The sequence below is a fragment of the Notamacropus eugenii genome, chromosome 4 (genome assembly GCF_028372415.1).
Source record: "Notamacropus eugenii isolate mMacEug1 chromosome 4, mMacEug1.pri_v2, whole genome shotgun sequence".
NCBI classification, from domain to species: Eukaryota; Metazoa; Chordata; class Mammalia; order Diprotodontia; family Macropodidae; genus Notamacropus; species Notamacropus eugenii.
The window spans coordinates 422,267,639-422,292,870 of NC_092875.1; the positions used below are offsets into that span (position 1 = coordinate 422,267,639).

General features: G+C 39.9%; 1 protein-coding gene across 1 annotated transcript in view; it reads right to left on the reverse strand.

Annotated features, from left to right (window-relative positions):
* Positions 1-25,232, reverse strand: part of EGFLAM (EGF like, fibronectin type III and laminin G domains) — a 256,629-nt gene that overhangs the window by 141,062 nt on the left and 90,335 nt on the right. Inside the window, exons 2-6 of the mRNA XM_072605784.1 lie at positions 20,766-20,875; positions 20,035-20,118; positions 17,362-17,388; positions 9,761-9,878; positions 7,861-7,996 (exon numbers count right to left, since the gene is read on the reverse strand). Of these exons, the coding sequence (XP_072461885.1) occupies positions 7,861-7,996; positions 9,761-9,878; positions 17,362-17,388; positions 20,035-20,118; positions 20,766-20,875 (475 nt within the window). The remainder of the gene's footprint in view (positions 1-7,860; positions 7,997-9,760; positions 9,879-17,361; positions 17,389-20,034; positions 20,119-20,765; positions 20,876-25,232) is intronic.

Below are 25,232 nucleotides of genomic sequence, written 5' to 3' on the forward strand. Positions count from 1 at the left end.
TGAGTATACTGCTTATTATTTAGCACTGCAGGCTCAAGGCTGCTTCTCAGGTGGAAGATGGAACACATCCTTCCTTGCTCACTATATAAGAAAAGTGATCACTTCCAGACAGATAAGGAAACCTTTCTGTGCCTCATTGTTCTCTTGTGGGACAAGCACCCAGGTGCTCTTTATTTAAAATCTCTCCAGAATAAGCCTTAAATTCAGATTCTGAGCAACAAACTTCCTTCACCTGAAAAGTCAGGTTATAGCAGCACACAAAGAAGATCATTGCATTGGCCTTAGCCTCCATGCTGAATTTCAGAGCTGGTGCTTGTTGCATTTGGATTCCCTGGAAGGAAGATTCCAGTGAAAAAGTTTAATTAAGTTCATTTGTTACTCTAGAATTAGTAAGTAGCTTGTGATCTGTCAGGTGGTGGGGTGTGAAAAACGATGACTTTTTAACAAAAATATCAATTGCTTAGTTAAAAACAATCTCACGTGTAGATAACTTTGAGACTCCCAAATTAAATCAGTTCTTAGGTATTACAATTAGCTTAGGAGAAGATCTGTGTGAAGATGAATTTTCTAGTCTCATTGGGGATTGCTTCTTTTACAAGGGGGCAAAAGCAGGTATTGAATTATTTAGTGGAGAAGAGGCAGAAGGGAGAAGAAAGGAAAAACTCTTTTCCTTCTAATAAGATATCTAACTTGTGCTGAGACTTTTTTTTGACCCATGGTTCTAAATCATACATTATCTTGAATTTTCACATGGACTACCAGAAGAGTGGTAGAATTGAAAATGACCATATTCCTACTCAAGAAGGCTTCATTTTTACCTTCTTAGTCAACAATGCTATGCTGTGATTAAATTTTAACCAGTCAGTCTACATCTACGGGAATGTTCAATCTGAAAGGCTATGGAAGGGAGTTAAGTGAAAACTATTTTTTACCTCTGATCAACCTGCCAGATAATGTATATGGATATGGGCATTGAAAAGACTAGAACATTAGAATATTTCCTTTACAGGGCTCTAGCTTTACTCTCTCTAGAATACATTTTATTTTTCTTTTGAGAAAGGGAGATACCCTAGGGAAATTCACAGTCAGAAAGTAGAGTAGCTTTTCAGATATTCATAACCATAGTATTTCCAATGTAGGTAGCTATACATATGCTAGGCTCTTATTTCAATAAGCACTAAGCTTTGCTGTCCACCCAGCATCATTTGGGAAAACAGATACTCATCTTCACCTGAAAATAGGATCTGTTGTATTAAAATATTGGGTAAAGTTAAAAAATGACAACATTATTGTCTACAGATTTATTTTGAGCCTGCAGACTTTAAATATTCTCTCCATTGCATAAGAAACAGCAGCCCACCATCTGTTGGGCACATTTGAAAAAGATAAAATGCTAGTGCCTAAGTGAATCTCAAGCCTACAGGATAACTTTGGTAAATTATGATGATCATATCTGACCGAAAACCTTCATTCTCAGCCTCACAGACAAACTTCTAGTCTGATAAGGTCACAAAGAACAAATTCCTTTGTTAGGTCTCACTTCATAGGTAAGCTGTGACTATTCTCAGAAATGGTTAATTGAAACAAAACACTCACTTTTTTGGTACCGGGACCTTGCCTAGTCATTTCCTCATGTGTGCATCATGGCCTGAAGTATACCATCAATTCTATCAATGACAAAAGAAATGCCACCCATGTTCTACTCCAGTTCGGACCCCTTTCCAGCCTAACTCAGATCTACCTTTCCAGTTTTATTATGCATAGTTATATAGAATCTCCTTCACTCACTCTTCTCCAAGGGAGACTTTGACCCTGGCTGGAAGAGGAGCAGGAGGCTGGGGACAAGAGGCTGGTCAATGTGCTCTCCTCAGATAGAGGGAATACTGGGCTAGCCTACAGACAATCTCCCTGGAAGAAGGGTGAGCAGAAGAGACACTAAAGATAGCTGATTCCCTAAGTATTGTTAGTCTAAGGGATACAATTTTTAGGTTCAAGCTGTACTCCTGATCATTATTCCTAAATGGGGAAGGAGTGTCCCAAGCTATATATCCAAGGTTTGATTCCCTTCCTACCAAATGTCAGCTATACAAAAACAACACAAAATGAATATCAAACAAATACACTTATCCAGATTGATAACACACAAAATTAGAGAAGTTTTAAAAATGAGAAAATACTAGATAACACCCAGAGTGAATGAAAATGACATATCTTAGTTCAAGAAAAAGAGACAGAGAGAAAGAGAAGGGGAAAGAGAGAGTATTAGATTTCACCCAAGGAGAAATTCCCCAAATTTTCTAGTGTAGTAAACTGAGGATAGGGACATGATCAAAGTTCCTACTCCTCAACATGTCAGCTTCTTCAAAGTCTTTCTTTCCCTTCTGAGAGCTCCCCTTGAAGAAAATCTGGAATTGTAAGTCTTTTTTCTCAAAAACTGGAAGTCAAAAGACCAGGCACTCTTTTCTCCCAAGTTCTTGCCAACTCTGCCCTTCACTGAAGTGTGGAGCACTGAGTAATCACCCTTCACCAAGGAGTGTTATACAGATGGTTTTTGAGTTTCTAGTTAGTTATACATTCCTCTCCATAGCACACTCTTTCATCCATACAGGACAGCTTTCTTGCCTTTCTTCACAAGTAACACTCCAATGCCTGCCTCCACACTTTTGTACAACCTGTCCCACTTGCCTGCAATTCACTCCCTCCTCTCCTCTGCTTCTTGGAACCCCTAGATTCTTTCAAAGTTCAACCCATATCTCACCTTCTATGTAAAGTCCTTTCTGATCCACCCTTTTATTGTCTCGGAAAAAAAAATATCTTATTTATTTCGTATAGACTTATTTATGTATACATAATTTCTTCTGATAGAACGTAAGCTCTTTGAAGATAAAGATTGTGTCAGTTTGGTTTTGTATCCTTAGCAATTAGCTGAATCAGAAACATTTAAGATATGCTTGCTAATTCATTGATTGATACTGGGATTTATACTATTAGTTTTTAAATAACCTTGTAAATACCTCTTAAATGTCATAAGTTCTTTATTATTTCTCTGATATCATCCTCACTATACAGGAAGCATAACTAAGACTTAGGCTCCCCAGAAAATTAGTGCCCCTCTTGGTAATCACAAATGTAACATAGCACATTTCTGTAATGCTTTCCTCATGAAAACCCTGTGAGCTAGATAGGAAGAGTACTATCCCAATTGAGAAGTGAAAAAATGGAAACTTCAAAGAGGTGAACTGACTTGTTCATGATTTCACGGCTCGTTAAGGGTTAAAGCCACGGGAACCCAGTTTTCCCAACTTAGTACAGAGGACGTTGCCACAGAACAACTCAAGTATCGATGACATCAAAGCTCTAGAATGAAATCAATTCTTAGGCATCACTATCAGTTTTGGAGCAGCCTTGGATGGAGATAAGTTTTCTAAGTTTCATTATAGACTCTATACAGGGAAGCAACTGGAAAAATTAGCAGCAACATTCCAGGTTAGATTCGAACAAGACCAGTAAGGCTTACATTGGTCTATTTCTGAAAAATCACATTCCTAGTGGTCAAAAGGCATACATTCTATAACATTCTATAACATGATTCCAAATGATTTCTTGAATCTCTTAAGCCGGAAATCATTAGATCAGGGCAGTTTGGCCCATTCTGAGTTTGAAGGCTATTAGCCCTCTTCCCTGGCATTAGTAGGTGCTCCTGTTTTCTATATTAGCACCTAGAATACAATCTTTTGGGAATGCTGTGAACTCATTAATTTACTATCCAACTGGAGCCCAGAGGCATGCCACATTCTTCCTTCTGCAGAAGTGAAGTACCAAGGCAAGAAGAGTTTAGTATTAAACACTCAACAGGCATATGTAGAAGAAGGGAGTAATTGAGGCGCCTGAAAAATCCTCCACACTAATTGACTTTTCTGATTTCGAGCCCACACAAGCTCTGGCTAAGTACACATCCTTGAGCACTCAGCTGTAATGGAGTATAATCTGAGTTGTTTACAAACGAACACTGGGATTTATTTTAAAGCAGGGGAACAAACATAGCAATATAGTGTTGGAGATTCCTTCTGAAACATAGCAAACGTTGAAGTCATAGAAACTGAGGTTCCCATTTCCCTAGACAGCAGGTTCTCTGCATATGATGGCTGTAGTTCCTTCTTCCACCCCCAGGACAATATACAAACACCCCTGTTTGTCATTTAAAGCCCTTTATGATCATGCTCCTGCCTACCTTTCTAGACTTCATGCTCATGACTCACACTCGAGCACTCTATGCTTTAACCAAACAAGTTTTCTTAGGGTTCCCAGAATACAACATTGCATTTCCCACCACCATGCCTTTGTACAGACTGACCCCATGGCTGGAATGCATTCCTTCCTTCCTCATCTCTGCTTCTTAGAATCCTTAACTTCCTCCAAGGATCAATTTATGTACCCTTTCCCACAGGAGATCTTTCCTAGACACTTAATTATTACTGCTCCCTCCTTTCTCCAATTACACTATATTTATTTATTTAAATATTGTGTTTCCCCATGAGAAAGTAAGCTCTTGGGATAGGGGAGAAACTAGTTTTCATCTTTTCTTGGCATCCCATTCACTTATCCAAGGGCCTTAACAAATGCTTACTGATTTGAGCCTTGGTATAGATAATATCAGCATAAGATTACCATAGACAGCAGGGACAGGGAACCTTTGGCCTAGAGGGCACATGTGACCCTCTACGTCATCAAGTGTGGCCCTTTGACTGAATCCAAACTTCCTAGGATTTGTTCTATAAAGTTTGGATTCAGTCAAAGGGTCACACTTGAACCTAGAGGGTCAAATGTGCCCTGCAGGCCAAAGGTTCCCTACCTAGGCTAGAGCAAATAGAACTAGAAAGGAATCTGGGCTCCCCTTTGCCATGAACTAGCTGCCTGATCTTTAGCAAATATGATACGGTGGAAAAAATCCTTCACTTGGATTGTTGGACTTGCTGTCACCAGGTCTGTACATTACAGTCTTGGCTCTGTCACTTACTGCCTGTGGAACCTTGGGCAACTCCTTAAGACTCTCAAGGCTTTGGTTTCCTCATGCGAACAATGAAGGGAGTGAATTTGAGGGCCTTCAAGTGATCATCTAGCCCTAGAGCTAGAGCCCTAGGATAAGGTGACATCACCTCCCCATGGCTCAATGTCCTCACTCAGGACATGGGAATCATTAGCAACTCACAGGAGAAAAGGGGGGAAAAGAAGGGGATGCATTTTGGAGAATGCCCCAAAGGTAAAGAACTGCTGTGATGATAGAATGTCCTCCTTCCGGTACACAGAGGGAAAGGGCCGTCTAGAAAGAAATGTACACTCATATTTTATTTGAAATGCCCATTGCCCCTTGTTTCTAGGGGACAACATTTAGAATTCAGCAATAATGTGAAGAGATCTGGGGTCAGAGCTTCTGGAAGCAAACATGTACATGTTTTCTATGCAGTCAAAGCACTCTTCCCCTCCTCCCACCCCCTTTGGGAAGCCACAACTTTGAATGCTTTTTGGAAGCTGAAATTTCTATCTTCCTCCAGTTCTTTCCCCCACCTCCACCACCCCACCTTATTTCATCCTGCTTGAGTCCTATCCTTTTGATTGTTAATGCTAGAACACTTTGGAGGGAGAGGGGGAGCAAAACAGAAGGCCAGAAAACAAAGGGAATTTTCTATATACTATATATACAACTCTATCTGTTGTCCTGTTGTCTTCCCCAGCAGATCACAAACTCCTTAAGAACTGTGACTTCAATTTTTGTCTTTGAATCCTCAAGATCGAGCATAATATTTACACAGGGGAGATGCTTAATTAAATATTTGTTTGATTGAGTGTGAGGCTGAAATGTCTAAAGTAACAACCCTGCAACTAAATATAAGCAATCTCTTTTCAACTGTGAGCTTGTCATAATTCTCAGGGTCTTCTTCCCTCTCCCTGTGTGTCAGTCACACAGCAGGTATTTAACTAACATATGTCCTTGAAATGAATGAATGAACACTAGCTTAGTGGAACTTTCTACAAAAGATCCCCTGTGCCTGTACTAGAAATTTTCCTCCTCTCTGTAAGTTTTGCTAATGATAGGCTTTGCTGGACCACAGTAGAAGCAAAGTCTAGTTTTATTTTGCAGAGCAGGAAGCTAAAGGAACAATTGCCATGTACAAGGGAAATTCTTTTTTCCTTCTGTATGTAAGGGTCATACATCTGGAAGGGACCTTGGAGGTGATCTGGTCCTATACCTTCATTTTACAAATGGGGAAACTGGGGTGCAGAGAGATTAAGTGACACCCTCAGAACCCATTGGTTTTTTGGTCAGTTGGAGTCAGAAGCACTAGGTTCCAGTGTGGTACCTTAGGTTTAAACCTATTTGGGCTGTAGCTTTCTTATTTGTAAAACAAGGAGTTTGTATGAAATGGCCTCTCGGGACCCTGTCAGTTCTAAATCAATCATCCCAGTATCCTACGACTAAATGTAGGGTTCTTACCCATTTTTGTGTGTGTCAGGGATCCCTTTTCAGAGTAATGTTTTTAAATGCATAAATTGAAATACATAGGTTTGGATAGGAAACCAACCGTGCAGGGTGTCCCAAAAGTCTTAATGTACTTTTAACAAAAACTTTTAAGATATTGTGTATTGAAATAGCTGACAATTTTTTTAAGTTCAAAGATGACAAATTTTTTATGTCTCTTCCAGCACCACATACCAGAATTCTCTAAGTAGAGATCTGTATGGGTTTTCCAAACTATAGGCAGTAAACCAGTACTAACTAGAAACAAGAAGAGAATCTTCAGATCGCTAGGCGGTACCTACATATCAATGTATCCTGAGGATGATAAGTTTGTCAGTTCTACATCTACAAATGTGTGTTAAGCATGGTAGTGACCAATCCTGCTAAGAGTTACACAGGCCAATGAAAGGAACATGATCATTCTCCTCCAAGAGCCCAATTTCTGTCCTTCCCAACTAAAATAAAGTGTGGGAAGAATAAAATCCAGAGCACAGCCACATAAATCTTGACAGAATCATCTCCCCAAACATTGGAGAGCCTCTGACTCAGATGAGTGGCTAACATAGTCCCTTTTTGAACTGAGGAAAGAGAACCTTAGGATCATCCCCTCCCTCTCATCTTTAATGCACAGATTCCAAAAACCATAAATGTTTCTTGTGTTTCAGACCAACTAATCAAATGGGGCAGTTTGATTCAAACTCTAGTTGTCACCATCAGAACTTAAAAAAAAACCTTTGGCATGAGAAGGACTTTTATTCTTCCCTCCTGAGGCCTCAGATTTCTCATCTGTAAAATGAGGGGATTGGGACTAGGCTATGACTAAAGTCCCTCCAGTTCTAAATCTGAGATCCCGTGATCCTCCTGAGCAGAGAATTACTTTTTCTACCTTCCCTCCTGATAAATGGAAATAGAAGAACTGAGATTGGAGATAAAGAGAGTCTAAAAATTGCCCCACAGCAACACAGCTTCTCATTGTTTAAGTTTCTAAGGACAACCACTATCTAATATTTACTTGGGCAAATTTTTGAAAAAAAAAGCCAACTCCAATAAGTCTACAAAATGCCAGCTGCAATCTGCAATTTCTAGTTTATAGAACAATCTCTCAACTTGGGAATAGGGTTGGCAGTTGGTGGTAATGGACCACTCCCATTGATACTGGCATTGGCCTCTGATGGACTTCAGAGGTATCATCTGGGCAAGTTCAGGGTTGAAGTATAAACATGTGTCAACACACTCTTCCTTGAAAATCCCCACCAGAATGACTAGGGTTCACAGGTCTCCTACCAAGCTTGAAACAACTGAAAGGAAAATATTGAACATTTAGACTGGACCCAAGAAGGTACCTGATGTACTCCAGAAAGTAGTACAGAATAGGAGAACTTCCTTCACTTTCTCCACGTTTCCAGGAGAGTGCCACCTCGGAGTCAGAAACCATGATGATTTGAGGTGCATAAGGAGGCGATGGAGGCATACATTGATCTAATAAGCAGCAAAAGAACATTTGTCAGGTTATTAGAGCAAATGGGTAGGTTGTATATGCACACAAAACATATGTGCTTCTCCTAAAAAGTCCCTCCTCTTCTAGGAACAATTGAATCTTGTTCAAAGCTTGTTCTAAGCTTGAGGTATCAGCATCCCAATCACTGAATCCTCCACCTTACAGCACTGCCCCAGATAAATCACACCTGGAGTATGGCATTCGGGTCTGGGTGCCTCATTTTAGAGATGATGCTAATCAGCTAATGAGTGTACAGAGGAGGGTTATCAGTGTGGTAAAGGGACTAGATTCCATGCCATATAAAAGAAGGGCAAGAGAGACTAGGATTTGGGGAGGGAACATGTTAGGAACATCTTGAGGAAGAAGAGTGAAACTTGCTCTGCTTAGTATCTGAGGGTAAAATTAGAATAATAGGAAGTTGCAGAGAGGCACGCATAGGTTTGATGTGAGGAAAAATTTCTGAACAATTAGTTATCCCAAAGTTGAAAGGGCAGCTAGACTTGCCTTGGAGTCAGGAAGACTCATCTTCTAAAGTTCAAAATTTATCTCAGACACTTCCTAGCTGTATGACTCTGGGCAAGTCACTTAACCTTGTTTGCCTCAGATTCTCATCTGTAAAATGATGGAAATGACAAACCACTCTGGTACCTTTGCTCAGAAAATCCCAAATGGAGTCAAGGAGAGTGTCAGTAGAGTCAGGAAAATGATTGGGCAACAACACAAAAGCTTAAAGGGCTGACATGAGGGATCAATGTTCATCAAAGTTCATCATCTTTGAAGATTTTTCAGAAAATTCTTCATGATTATTTTGTCAGGAGTATTGTAGAGGGAATTTGTGGCCAATTGGACCAGATGGCCTCAGAGATCCCTTCCAATGATGGGTTTCTAGGATTCCACAAGAATTTAAAGAGTGACCTATGCAGTGGCTGGATTCACTAAATATGGAATAAAGGGATAAGAATGACATATGGGACTTCATTGACGTAGGAAATTCCTGGATGAGGAATCCCCCATCCCTCTCTGCAGATCCAAGTCGGCACCTTTTCTGCAACTTACAGACTTTAAAGAGTTGCCTAGTGCAGAGATGTCAATTACACAACCCACCAGGGCAGGGTGCAGAGGTAGGGATCTTTGAGTTTGACACCATTGCTCTAGACTAGAGATCTGAACACTACAGAGCTCTGAATGACTAAGAACCTTGCTCAAGATCACATGTCAGTATGTATCAGGTCCCTAGTTTCATTGTTTTCCCGTACCACATATCTGTTGACTTTGTCAGGGCTTATTTTATTGCACATTAATAATTTTGTATTTTCATAAGTAGCCCAACTTAGAGACATCAAATTCTAGCATCAGGAGAAACCTCAGAGGCCATCTAGAAAAACTTGAACACAAGTCTTCCTGATTTTGAAGCCCTGAATGCTTCTTCTCTGAGAAAATAGACCAAAATAATGAAAAACTGTCTTTCTTTTTCTTCATCTGGTAACTTCAACTAAAAATATAGCTTGAAGAAGTTCATACCATTTGACCCTTGGGAACTCACATGTGTTTATCCTTTTAAATTTATAGAAACGTTCCACAATTTACAATAACATCCTGTTCTCTTACTTTATGTTGTCAGGATTTCAGTCTATGAGCAGAACTTGAGTTCTCAGTCACTCATATTTATCAATGCAAAATGAAATGTTTCTCATCAATGGAGACTATACATTTTATACTAAAAGAGATTCAGAACAATTTTTTACCTTTTGATAGAGTGGTAACATGTTGGGGAGAGCTTGGGCGTCCTTTGATGTTCCAGCCGTAAGCTCTTACACTCACTCTGTAGGTGGTACCTGGTTTTAAATCCCCAATCACTAGTTCCTGTCAATGGTCAAAAAAAAAGACAAAGAATACATGAGTCTGGGGATTTGGAAACCCCCATTGATGCTGCATCACGTGGGCTACCCAGAGAATCGTTTTGCAACAGTTTTCAGGCTTTCCTCAAAGACAAAAGCAACATCAGCTCAGTTTTAAAAAGTCAAGAAGAAAGCAACCTCACATGTTTCCTATCAAACTGGAAGGCTTGCTCTCTAGAGGAATGTATAAATGGTCCTATAACTGCTACTCATCACTACTCAGAAACAGCTTATGAAGTCTGAGCTGCTCCTATGGTTTGGCTGCAGAATGTAAGTAACACTCTTCCCTCGGGCCAAATGTTGAAATGCTTGAACTATACCTTTTTCATCTTTGAAGCGCAGATGTTCTTGAGGGCAATGGGACTAGCCACAAGAGATGGGGCCCTTGCTTCTTACCCTGACTGTGTGGGGGTGCAGCAAAAACATATACAGTTAAAGATCCAGATATGTCTGTCACCCTCGGCTCTGGTTGTCCTCAGACCACCAACCTGAAACGGTCACTTCCTTTGTGTAACTGAGCCAAGACTTGTTCCACACACTTTCCACATCTGCTACCTGACAAGTAGCACCGAAAATACAATACTAAACACCATAGTAGAATGTGCTAGGGGCAGCATGGTACAATGGAATGAGTGCTAGGTTTGAAGTAAAGAATCTGAGTTCTAATTCTAACTGGACCTCTTACTGTCAATGGGACTTTGGTTAAGTCATACAAATTACATGAGGAATTCTTGATCCTTTTTTGTCATCTGGCAGTCTAAAGAAGCTTATGGACCACTTTGTCCTTTCTTAAAAAATGCATAAGATATGATATATAAGGGGGCTGCTGGGTGGCACAGTGGATAGAGTGCCTGCTTGGAGTCAGAAGGACCTGCGAGTTTAAATCTGGCTTTAGATACTTACTAGCTGTGTGACCCTGGGCAAGTTACTTAACCTTGTCTGCCTCAGTTTCATCATCTGTAAAATGGTCTGGAGAAGGAAATGGCAAACCACTGCAGTATCTTTGCCAAGAAAACCCCAAATGGGGTTACAAAGAGTCAGATATTAACTTAACAACAATAATGACACATAAGATTATAAAAGAAAATCAACTTATCAAAATATACGTTTAAAAAAAATCTATAAGTTCTTGGGCCCCAAGTTAAAAACCATTTCAGACGATCTTCACTTTCCTCATCTATAAAATGAGGAAGCTGGACAAAATTACCTTCCAGGACCCTTTTAGCTCTAAAAAATCTATAAGCCTATGATGATGCTTCAGCTGCAGGCCCAGCTTCACAAGCATCATTCAAGAGCCTGAGATTACCCTCCTCACCCCAACATCTCACTTCCAGGGACATTGTGATCCTCATCTCTAACCTCAGTTAAAGTGTGGACAAAATTATTTCCCCCCAATGAAGCAAAGATAAGTTTGAATTCTTCCAAGAGGAACTTAATTAGGACGCTGAATGGAAGGAAAAAGAAACAAAATGCTAAAGTATAGACACGAACTGCTATAGTCTAGTAAAAATCTGGGCCAGGAGACCTGGGTTGGAATCCTGTCTCTACCATCTACCACTGAGTAAATCATTTCATCTTCCTAATCTGCAAAATGAAGAGGGTGGATGAGGTGATCTTTAAGGTCGACTCCAGCTCTCAGCACTTTGCTTCTAAAGCTTTACACCCTTACAGAACACATATTTCTTGGGCTAGGTAATGACTGTCTAGACAAAGAATGACTTGTCTTATTATAAGAGCTTGTATTTCTTAACCTTTCTTCAATACTCTATATGAAATTCTGATAGAGGAAGGCACTTCCCTAACTAATCCTTAAAGATTCCTGGGCTTGGTGTATTAACATGAGCAATTCCCTGGGGCTCCCTTTCTTTATCAGTTAGATAGGGAGTTGGAATAGAAAACTACCAAGATCCTTTCCAGTTTTATGTCTATGATCTTATGACTTTGTAGTCATCTCTTTGGCTCTTCTAGGATGCTAATGTGGCTACATTCCTCAATTTACTTCTCTTATTCCAGTTCAATTTTCCTGAAGCATATTGCCTTAGCTAATTATTAAGGCTAGGATTAGCCTTCTTGTTAAAGATGAGTTCCCAGGCCAGTACCTATGATAGTGGTTTCCTACTTTTTTTGACTATAAGGGCTCTTTTAAAATAAAATTTAATAAAATCAATGGGTTTTCCCCACTACAAGAGAGTAGCTTTATTATTCATGTCTATTAACTAAGAAAATATGGGTTGGTGTATGTACTTTAGGACCTCTTGATTCCAGGATGGGAATCACAAATCTTTTTTTCTACAGGACAAAGACACCAGACACAAGCTTTTTCTGACTTCAGCTTTCTTCAAGAGTCAGCTGCAGACTTCTTATTCTTTAACTATTGAAGAGCTCTTATTTGGAACTAGGTTGAGAATCAAAGGTCTCTTTGGTATCAGAGAGAAGACCTAGACCTAGAAACATACACAATATACAGATATACACACATGTGTGTATATGTATGTGTGTATGTATATGCATACATATACATATATATGCATACACACACATATGTGTGTGCATATATATGGAGAGAGAAGGAGGGAGGGAGGGAGAGAGAGAGAGAGAGAGAGAGAACTCTCTGCACATAAAGAACTTCGCTATCAGTTCAGCTGCTTCTTGGCATGGAGGAGAGCAAGGATTCAGGTCACATAAATATAACTGGTAGAAAATTCAGTTTCCAACCTGGGTCCTTTGACTCCAAAATCACAGCTTTGCACTGTCACTAACCTTTGCAACATCTCATGAACATGCTCTCCTCTGACAGTCACCAGTTCAGTGCAGGCCCTCATCATACCTGGATTATGGCAATAGCCTGCTGGTGAGTCTGCCTGCCTCAAGTCTCTCCCCACTCCAATCTATCCTCCATTAGGTAAAGAAAGTGGTTTTCCTAAGTACAGGTTCAACCTGTCATTCCTCTACTTTAGTAAACTCCAGGGGTTCCCTATTGTCTCCATGATCAAATAGAAAATGCTGTTAGCCCCTACGACATTTTCAGTCTTCTTACACCTTACTCTCTGCCACATACTCCTCAGTCCAGTGACACTGGTTTCCATGAACAAGACCCCCTGGCTGTCCTCCATGCCTGGAACACTCCCCCTCCTCAACTCTGCCTAATAACTACCTCTTCTTCTAAGTTCCAACTAAATTCCCATCTTTTACAGGAAGTTTCCCACCCTCTCTCAATTCTAGCACCTTCTTTCTATGAATCATTTATTTGCTTTGTACATAGATTGTTTTGTATGGGTTTGTTTGCATGTTGTCTCAACCTCCTTGAGGTCAGGAATTGTCTTTTGTCTCTTTTTGTATCCTCAGAGCTTACCACAGTGCCTGATGCTTAGGAGGCACTTAATAAACGTTTATTGATTAACCTATCTCCCTTTGCAACCTTATTCCCTATTACTTTCATTCATAAACTCTTCCAGTTAAACTGGACTACTCTTGTTCCCTGAATTTCCCTCTTCCCTCTGAATTTTACAAGCTATGCTTGGAAGAGACAGAAGCTGAACCCACTCAAATAATATTATTCTGTCTAATCCAATGCAAGAAATAACAGGAGCCATGATTGCAAGATGAGGAAATAAAGTTGTCTTTGCTAAGTAGCCAGGTTTTCCTAGCTACCCCCATGTCTTCCAGGCATTTCTGGAGCAAGGGGAGCCACTACTGTACAGCTCTTCATTTTCTCTGCTGCTTTCCACCTTCTTCTGATTCCCATCTCTTGGTATCACTTACAACAGTCCTATAATCTGTCCATTTCCCCACTCCTAGTTAAGAAGTGCAAAAAACTTGAGTCCTTTTCCAGCCCTTCCTTTCCAACCCCTGAAATTCCTAATGCATACAGAATTTCTCTTCTAGATGAACTAAAATATTTCAAAGCCGTCTGTTTCATGTTCCTCCTCTCCTAAAAAAATCATAAAACCGTATGAATTAAAGATGTGGTCTGCAAAAATCATTATAAGCCGTAAATTAGAGTTCAGCCAGTATGTACCAAATGTTAACATTAAGCACTCTCCCTGAGTGTAAAGCTGTCTGATACATGAGTGGAAAAGATTAAGAAACGTGCAAATCACCCAAAATATTTACTAAGAACCTTCAAGATCAGATTGTCCTAGGTTTACTCAAGTTTACAAATCAAAAAGACAAGCTTTTCACTTTAAAAAATTAGGAAAATCTTTATATCCAGAAGGTTCTCATGTGGGGTTAAAAAAATTCTTTCCTTGGCATGGGAAGTTGGCTGTTTTTCACTTAACTTCATCAATTTTGGAAGCAGAGTCCATCTATTCTTCCGTGTTGGGGGCTTGGCATTTCAACTGAATTCAATTCAATATTCAATGAATGCCTACTATGTGCAAGTCACTGAGCTAAACTCTCTAGGTTAGAAGAAAACAGTCTCTGACCTGGAGAATGTAGAGTAAGGAATACAATTTGGTCATCTAATTGCTCAATTCCTTCTCTAATATCCCTCCCTTATCTAGCTGACTTCATTACTGGAGTGATAAATCTTAATTCCTTGATGATCAGATGATGATCAGACTAATCTTGGGTATCTAACTATTCATCATTTCAGATTTGAACCAACCTGGATAAGAAATTAAAGGTTTGGGGAATTTTTTTTTTTTTTGGAGAAAAAAAAAATTTTTAATGGAATGAAAATTTCAAAACAAGTTAAGCTATTTCTTTCTGTTTTGTTTCTTCCTATGATCTTGTTTTCCTTTTAATCTTTGTTTTGCCTAGAAGAACAGAATAAAGAAAAATAAATCACTGGGATTTTACACAGGAACTAAGGCTCAGGTCACCTTCAACATTTTTTTTCCTACCCAAGATGGGGCTTTGCTATAATAAAATAATACCAGTTTGCCTTTTCCTAGAATCTCTTTACAATGCTTACAGTGAGCTCTAAATATTATTTTTTCTCTTAAAATTTCCTTAAATAGTAACTGGATAGGAGAGGGGAGGGGATGAGAGGGGATGGAAGGGGAGGAGAAAAAATATGGAAAGGGAGGGAAGGGAGAATTAAAGCATGACAAAAGGATATGCTATTTCCTGTAGATTCATGAAAGGATGAGAATTATATAGGAGGAACTCAGTCAGCCCCCAGTTTCTCCCTGGAATCCCCCTGATCTCAGGCCCCCATGCCTATTCTAACCTCTTACAGGCACACTTGCCACTGGATAGCTTCTCCACAGCAACCCCCTCTTCCTAGAAGTGCTCCCCAGGGGTGCCCAGGGCACTTCCGACAGCCAGGCCACTATGCTCTGCATTCCAGGAGGACAAATGCCCACACAACAGCCACTGTGACTGAATGACCACAAACACTCAAGATCTGTAAAGCAGCCCTTTAAGTGCCTGTGCTCTGCGAATCTCAAGTCAAGGAGGCAGATGTTCCAGGCTAAATACAAGGAGAGAATTCCTTTTAAGCAGCTGCTTTACTTTCCCTCATGAGCTGAACTAACCAATTAGTTTGCCAAATGTCACTCTACCTTTCTTACACTTTGGTCAGATTTTATTCCACACTATTTAAAGATAGAACATAGAGGAAGATAGGTGGTGCAATGGATAAAGTGCCAGCCCTGGAACTAGGAGGACCTGAGCTCAAATCCAGCCTCAGACATATCCTTGTGGTGTGACTAGCAAGTCACTTCATCCTGAATGCCTGCTTTCATCCCCCACTCTGAAAAAGTTAGGATGTAAACTATGGGTAGGGACTATGATTTCCTCCATATTCATACCCCAGCATCTAGCACATGGTAGGAAAAAAGTATCTGTTACAATGGTCTGAAATGGGCATGGTGTATCCCTTTTCCTCTCACCCCCATCCCTTGCTGGGCTGTAAACACTGCAATAGCATGGATTATGTCTTCATTATGTGTTATTCTTCGGTGTGTACTGGTCTCTGCTCTGCATTTAGAAGATCCAAAATCCCCTTATTTTTCTGTGAGTAGAATGACAAGAAAGTCTATTCAAGAGTTTTTTGCTTGTGGGACCTGAATGGAAACTGCTTATATTCTTCCACTCTAACCATCCAATTTCTTGCTGCTCAGCTTTCCTACCCCACTAGGATCCTTGCTACCTTCTTGTGGAAATGAAGCCACAAGATATCTCTTGTCTCTCCTTCTAGTTATTAGATGACCTGTGAAGATATTTATTCCAGCAGGAACAGACTTTCTGGTTGGTCTCTTTGCCTCAAATTTCTACCACTCCAATCCATCCTCCACTCAGTTATCAGAATGACCATTCTAAAGTCTGACCATGTTACTTCCTCTCCTCAGAACTCCAATGGCTTTCTGTTACTTCCAGGACCAAATATCACATCCCGGACTTGGCTTTTAAAGTCCTTCCCAACCTGGTCCCTTCCTATCTTTCCAGTCTTCTTACAGAGTATCGGGCCTGGAGACATTTTCCTGAGTTCTAATCTAGCCTCAGACACTTACTAGCTGTGTGACCCTGAGCAAGTTACTTAATCCTGTTTGCCCCAGTTTCCTCATCTGTAAAATAAGCTGGAGAAGGGAATGGCAAACTACTTCAGCATCTTTGCAAAGGAAACCCCAAATGGAGTCACAAAGAGCCAGACATGACTGGACAACGATAACAAAGTTCAAGTTACTCATTTTACAGATTAGGAAATTGAGGCTCAGAAAAGTTAATTACCTTTCCCAAGGTCATATAGGAAATGATTGAGGCAGGAATGGAACCTACATCCACTGAATCAAAATCTAATGCTCTTTCCACCCCATGAATGCCGGTGGATAGATCATGAAGCAACGGATCCGAACTCTAAACAACAAGTCAACTTCTTATAGCCATTTTATTAAGTGAACCAGACCAACTGGTTGTCAATCCAGTCCACTGTTAGGCACTTCACCAAAAAAATCAAACATCCCACTTTCAGTTAAAATCCTCCTTTTGCAGCAGGCAGGCTGTAAGACCTACTTTCAAAAATCAACTCTTGTTTGGTTGAATTGACTACATCCTGCAGAAATGTCTAAAGTAATTGAGCCTGAGTGCAGCAAAAGTTCAGAGGGAGTGAGAGAAAGGGAAGGGAGGAAAAGATTTTTTAAAAATCATCGTATTTTACCAGTTTAACTATTTTCTCTCTCTTCCAATCTATTTCACCTGGCCTCGAGACAGAGATTAAATTATTTCAGTCTTTTAAAAAATGGGCCTCTTACTCTTCTATCGCCATGTGAGTTGAAGCATCGCACAGCGAGGCTAAGAGAGGCTTATTTTTTTAATGATTTGAAATTCACCTTGTACACTCCATGGTCTCTGCTCTCACCAGCAATATGCACTGTCTGGTTGGTCTTTCTGATTAATAAGTATCCAAACAGTGTCTGCCAACTTCAATATTTTGATGAGAAGAGACCACCTACACTCCTAGCGCTGCATCATGGATATATCAACATTTAAAGCATACTTACAAAAGCTGCCTGGTCATCCAGCTGACCCTGTAGAGGGGAAACAAAAGAAACAACAGCATGAAGGATGATGGGACATGGAAAGTCTCAAGGTCATTCTGTAAACCAACCGTGCTAGTGCCCAGGCCAAGGCTGGAAACTCACATCATTCCTACAGAAGTCCTGTGCTCCAGTCAGCCCAGACACCTTCCTCACACTCTCCTAACTCACTGTAGTCCTTTCTGACAATTCAAGTTTCCTTCACACTGTCCCATAGCAAGGGATCCCCTTCCTATCCCATCCTGTCAGCCAAATACGATGATACCACATCTATAGCGTTCTAAAGTTTAAAAGTGCTTTCATCACAGAAAAACTCACAAGGGCAAGAGTAGAATTATTACTATCCACTTTAGATAACTATTTGTGTGACCTTAGGCAGCCTTTCTGTGCCTTAATTTCTCTGCAAAATGGGGTGGTCTGACTATATGAGCTCCAAATCTGTGACCAGAGGAAACTGAGGCCCAGAGAAATTATGCGACTTGCCCAAAGTCTCACAGGTTACAGCATCTGGGCAGTGTGGCAAAGAACTAAGGTGGTTTGGTGGAGACACTGGCTTTGGAGTTGGGAACGATCTGAATTCAAATCTAGACTAAGAGATTTGCTAGTTTTGCGACCTGGGCAAGTCACATCACCTTTTTGTATATCAGTTTCTTCATCTGTAAAATGTACTCAGTGGATTCCAAAGTCCCTTCCAGCTCTAAATCTAGCTGGGATTTGAACTTCAGGTCCTGTGATTCCAAGTTCAGCATCTCATGCTCTTCCAAGTTTCCCGTTTCCATGAAATCTTCCTTAATGAATGCAGCCCACACTAAGCCCTCCCTTCTCTAAACTCCTATTAATGTGTGTAGTCTATGGCACATAATTCAGCATTTAATGAGTATTCTTTAAAGATCTATGCTGCTCTCTATTTCATATTTTCTCTTTCCAATAAGGCTCTAGGCAGTTCACAGGCAGGCACCACATCATGTCATTCTCTTACATCCCCCCTACCAATTAGACCCAAACTAGTTCCCTAAACTGGGAACAGAAGGAGTCAGTCACACAAGAAATGCTTGTTGACATTAGCAGAATGAGGAAAAAGACTAAAGTCTGGCAGGAAACTCTAGTGTAGACAAACAATAATAAGAACATTTTCTCTCGAAAGCCTTGAGGCCAGTATTCTAATCCTTGGCCCGGTCTCAGTCAGAAGGGAGCAGCCTCTGTTTTAGCAGCCCCCTTAGCTATACAGAGAGACAGAGACAGAGAGACAGACAGACAGAGAGAGAGGCAGGAAGGGGTTGGGGGTGAGAGTGAGAGAGGGAGAGAGAGGGAGAGAGAGGGAAGGAGAGAGAGGGAGAGAGAGAGAGGGAGAGAGAGGGAGAGAGAGGGAGAGAGAGGGAGAGAGAGAGAGAGAGGGAGAGAGAGAGAGGCAGAAAGGATACTGAGAATGGGAAAAGGGGATACAGAATATACCCAAGTATATTGGGTAGTCTTACTGTAGGCTTTTGTTTATTCTTTTTAATTATTTATTATAAAAGATGGGCAGCTAGGTGGTGCAGTGGATGGAGCACTGGGTCTAAAGTCAGGAAGACTCATCTTCCTGAGTTCAAATCTGGCCTCAGATACTAGCTGTGTGACCTTGCACAAATCACTTAAACCTGTTTTGCCTCAGTTCCCTCATCAACCAAATGAGCTGAAGGAGGAAATGGCAAACCAGCCCAGTATCTTTGCCAAGAAAACCCCAAATGGAGTCATGAAGAGGCAGACACAACTGAAACAGCTGAACATAAATGATAAAGGATGGTTTGCTGGGTAGGGGGAGAAGGATACGTTTGGAAATGAAGTTGATGAAAAAACAAAGTATATCCCCCCAAAATTAAAAGTTAGGGGGAAAGGGAAAGAAAATGTCTAAGAAGAAAAATTTGTTTGAAAAAGAAAGGTGAAAACATAGAAAAGAATGAAGAAGGCTAAAGGAAAAAATGGAAGGAGATAGTAAGGAGAAAGAGGGAAAAAAATCAAAGATAGTATCATTAAAAATAAACCTGAAAATACATTAGTCTCTTCATTTCATTGTATCTCTTCAGGCAGTTGGGAACATTTAGATTTGTCATTTTGTACTTCTAAAGCTTTCCTGAGAGTTACTTCTAAGAGATCACAATGGAACTTTATGGTGAGGAAGAAAAACAACTCTAAGGAAGTTGTTTCCATTGCCATTGACAAAAGGGAGTGGAAACAGAGAATAGGACAATTTCCAACTGTTATATTTTCTCCAAATGACTGAATATTTGGAGGCATACAACACACAAATTTTATTTAAAAAAACACATTGTATTGATGGCTTTTGTTGTTATATCACTATCATCTTGGGAAATAAAAGAGAATGAAATCCCACCCCATTCCTCCAAATTGAACCTTCAAAGGAAACAATTATGGAGAGAAAGAAAAATAAGCCCAAATATCAGATACAATGACTGATGGTACACACAGCATCCTGATCTGGTAGTCTCCTACCTCTCCAACATGCAAATTTGAGAAAAAACCTACTTTTTTTAGAGGATAAGAGACATTCCAATTCCTTTTGCTAGTTATGAAGTGTCCTTGTGGGTGCTAACACTGATGTCATATTCAAGGGATGCTGCCAGCTATGGGGATACTCACCATATTGAGCATGTCCTCGCTGAGAGGCACATCTTTCGACATCTGGTGTAAGAGTTTGTCCTCCCTGGCCTCCGAGTAAAACACCTTGAAGAAATATGGTTAACTGGGGTCAATAGCAGTGCAAAGGTTTTCTTACAGAATACATACTGCTCTAACTTCACTAAAAGCTGTAGTGAGTTAATTTATCAAATTTCATTGCTCCCTTCACATCCCTTTCCTTTGGCTCCCCCATCCTCCCACACACTCGATTTACATGACCCTACTTCAGGTCATATTATATAGGTGCTTTCCCTGAAAAACTTTCTCTCACCTTCCTTTCTCTCCCCTTGGTACCTAGCAGTTAGATTCAGTGCTGACATTATTTTTCATTTACTGTAGGATGCTTTGTTGCATTTCTCTATTTGTTTCATACATATAAGCTTAGTCTTTCCAAACTTGGTGTCTACCACCTCTATTAAACCTGGCATAGTCTGAAGCTACGAATGATGTGGGAACCACAGAGATGTTTGACTAACCCAACCATAGCCTTTAATCAATGTGCAAGTACAAACTGTTTTCGGCCTCATTTCAAGGCCAGTAGAAGAACAGTGCACTTCCAGAGAAGTGATCCTACTAGAATTAGGGCTGCTCACGTAACAAGGGCTCGCATAGGGACAGGAGGGAAAGGGTTGACAGGCAGCAGGAAGGCAGGCATTCTACTTAAAAAGCAAACAACAAGCCTGTGTACTCACAGTATACCCAGTGATGAGACTGGTGTGATGAAGTGGCATCCTCCATTGAATCCGGAAAGCGGAGCAGTTTAAGGGATCCAGCAGGATATTACCAGGGGGACCCAGTCTGCCTACCTCAGAACAAATGGACTGTGTTAGAAGGTGCAAGGGAGGTCTTATCTGGCTGTTAAGAAGAAAACATCAGAAACTTAGCTAAAACTCAAAGTCATTTACTTTGCAATGAAGGCTATACATAGTCAACTGTATTTTATCATGATGGATTTTTTTTCTGGTAAATTAACTCATATTTCTTGACCAAGTCCCTTCTGAAGTCTCTGAAGTCCAAGAGACCCCCCAAAAAAGACTCTGGGGTGAGGGTGACCTGATACTTTCTGATTCACTGCTTCCTGGAGCTTAGTTATGGACTAAATTGGGACTTTAAGATCACCTACCATTTGTCAATTTATTCCTGAGTTTAAAGGGTCATGTAGTAAACTTAAAGTTGGCTATAAAGGAAAGAGATGGTTAGAAGGACTTATCAGACCCTACACAGAACAAAAGTTGAAGGCAATAATCCTAGATAAACCCACAGACCTGCAGGAGACCATCTGCTGCATTCCTCTAGGAAAACCACCGATTACTTCTCCAGCCAGAATTCATGCAAGGGAGATATTCCTTCAGGATTTTACAGACACTTTAAAGAGAATGTGTTACAGTGGACTGTCTGTCCTTAGTGTCTAATTCAGCATTCAAGAGTTCAGATCTAAATAGCAGGCCAATGTTTGACAAATCCAAGAACACAAGTGATAAAGAAGTTAGAACAGTCAATGTTGGGAAGATAGGCTGGAGGAGTGATGAATCTCTCTAGCTATCAATTGGGAACCATGCAAGAAAAGTGACTAAATTTTCCATAACCTTTGACACTGCAATTCCATCACTCCATATACATCACAAGGAAGTTGGAGACAAAAACAAAATCCAACATATATCACACACTTATACTATAAATAGCATATGTATACTCAAACATATGAGCACACAAAAAGCATACTCACACATGTAAACATACAAAAAAGCATATTCACACAAATATGAACACACAAAAAGCATACTCACACATATGAGCACACAGAAAGAATATTCCCACATATAAGCCTATAAGAAACAGACTCACACTTCTGAGCCTACAGAAAGTATATTCACACGTGAGCACACAAAAAATATACTCATACTTTTTATGGTAGCAAAGACTTGGGAAATAAAATGGTTGCCCTTCCTTCAACTGAGGAATGGATGAAAAAAAGCTATTGTATATGAATATAATAGGATATTATCATGCATTAAGAAAAGACAAATATAAGGAATTCACAACTACACTGGAAAATTTCTGATCTCATGCAGAACAAAAATATGTGTAACCCAGAGAATCATATCCACCATGCCTATAATGATGTAAATGCAATGTAACAATGTAAATTCACTAAAAAGAACTGAAAGAAACAATGTAGGTCCTAATGAAATATCCCTTCCTCAGCCTGGTAGAAAGGAAGGAGATGATCAAGACATAATATTGTGTAAATATAACGACCAAGTTTGGTCTCCAAGAAGAGTCAAAAAAGTACACCTCTTCACCTCTTTTCTAGAAATGGAGAACTGTGTATATGGAATATTGTATAAATTGTTAGACAGGGATGATATGTTGGCCACTGTATCTATTGTTCTCTGTTAGATGGGAGAATTCTGTATGGGAGAAGTTTGAAATAACTGATATTTAAAATTGAAGGCATCAAAAGAATGTATATATTAAAGACAGTGTTATACACACTGGAGAATGGCTTAGAATTTTCTGTCATTTCAAAGACTCTTCATGTAACAAAATGAAGGTATTGTATGTGAGTGCATACTGTGATCATGCGTGGAGACTTCTGTCCTTTTTAACTTGAGAAAATCTATAATAAAATATCAGCTTAATTATTCTTATTTGGGATGAAACAGATTCCACTATATTGTTTCATTTTTCACATGCTGAGTCTACCTCTGGACAGTAACACCAAAAATAGAATGCAATTAGCTGAGCAAGTCTATCAGTTTGACAAAATAACAAAAGGTATGGTATCTGTGTGAAATAACGACCAACTGTCCTGGAAAATGAATGAGCCCTAGCAAGAAAGCTATTCATTTTTGTAAATTATGCCATCCTAAATCATTAATTAGCATTATTGAGGTACTCCTACATACAAAAAGCTCTGTAGAACATCCAAATGATGTGAACCTCCAGCCATTCAGGCACAAAATGCTTCAGGGAAATAGCAATAATTTTAAAATAGAAGTGAACGTTCTCTGGAGTAGGACTTCCTAATTATTTTTGTCCTATGGCAAACTGCATATTTGGATTTTTTTCTGTGTCATTTTATAGAAAAGGACATCCTAGCCTACAAACAAAAACTGGCAGCGTAGGATGATGGTGAGTAGAGCTAGGTCTTTGAAAATACTACCTATGACCATGATTCATTCATTAATTCAGTGTGCAAACAGTTATTGAATGCTTCTTATGATTAAAGCTTTGGGCTAGGTGCTATGGGTAAAACAATCTGTCCTTTGATAGATCATAGACTAGTTGGAAGATAAGCCATAGAAACAATTTACAGTAATACACAGTAGAATGTAGAAGTGAAGTAAGATAGGTACAAAGAATGAGTGGAATTCAGAGGAGGGAACTGTCATTTTTAGGCTTTGTGGAGAAGATCACATTTGATCTGGGATTTATCATGGAATCATCATTCTAGAGCTGAAAGTGAATTCCAAGACTGCCTAGTCCAACTCTCGCATTTTGTGGATGAGGAAATTAAGGCCAGGGGAATTTGTTATCAGCTATTTCCAAAATCATAAATGTATAAAGCTAAAAGAAGTCAGATGTAAGAGTGGAACCCCAGGCAGGGTATCATAGGTTCACAGCTGGAAGGGATTTCAGAGACCATCTAGTCCAGTGATGTCAAACTTACTGGCTATGGACAGCAAAATTTTTGGATATTCCCAACCAGATTAAAATGGAATTGGGAAGTAGAATTGGGAAATAGATAAATTTAATTTCTGGTTTCCAAAATAAAAATGGCCCACAGGGATTTCTATTTCAGTTTGACATCACTAATCTAGTTCAACCATCTCATTTTATAGAGGAAGAAAGAGAAGCCAAGGGAGATTAAGTGATTTGTCCCACCCTTAGCAGGTGCTTAATAAATGTTTGTTGATTAATCCCCCAAAGTCCACTAGCAAGTGGCTATTACAGGTGGCACCTGAGCTCAGGTCTTCCAAGTTCAGAAAACTATGATGCCCTATCCAATATATAATGCCAGGGATCCTCTTTTTATTATGCCATATAGCATCCCACCTGAAAAATGATATGAAGGAAGGCTGGGGAGAAGAGATAGCAAGGTAATGATTTTTTGGCTGCCAATACAGGACTTAAATTACATGCCATCAAGTAAGACAAAAATGGAGTTCTGATATGGAAGGAATATATTGTGAAGAAGTCTTGCCACATGGTCATAAAGACCCATTGAACAATCCCTGAAATATAATACTCACAGTCAAGCATTTCAAGAAAAATTCAGCTTTCCAGGAAAAACTCATTGGATTTTCAATATGTAACCCAAACACTTCTTTACCAGAAGAGAAACACAAGTTGGCGATGATGATGGATTTTAACAATGACGGATGTTTTCTGGAGGCTTGACCCAGTATCAGAAGGGCATTGATTCCTGCACTCAGACTTCTATAAACATTTCCAGCTTTCTGAAATCTGCTAATGCCCAGAACAACCTTCCCTTGTTACCCTTAACCTTGAGGAAATCAGGCCACGTGGTATAAATGGCCATTTGACTCTGGCAACAAAGTCAGGACAACCAGTGATGGCCTGTGATGTGGTGGATGACCTTGGTGTTTTCAATGTCTGACCAGGCTCTAAGCACTACACAGCACCTGTTTGGAACTGCTGGAACAAATTGTTTTCATCTGCCCATTCTGCCAGGTATAGTTTTCCATTGCTTGGGGCAGACATTCCCCCAACACACTGTATTATTATGATTCCATAATACTAAGGGGAAGGGGAATACTAAGGAAGAAGGAAGAAAAAATAGTGGAGGTAAAGGACGCTCAAACAAGGTGTGGCAACAGTTAATAACTAGAATGAATCCTCTCTATGAGAAATCCTACATGGAGCCTGTTCTAGAGACTGACCATCCTCATGCTCACATTTCTATGTGTAATGGTTCGTGGAATGGGACCCATAAAAGACTGCCCTATTGCAACTGATGCTTAGACAGAGACTCAGCAAAAGCAGCATTTCCCAAACTGTTTTCCATCATCCCCAGGGGTTTAACACCACATACATACGGGTTCCATGAGAAAAATATCATTTTGGAGATATGTATAGCTTTAAAATATTTCACATACCATTCTGTTGTTTCTGATTACTGTTGAATTGTTTTC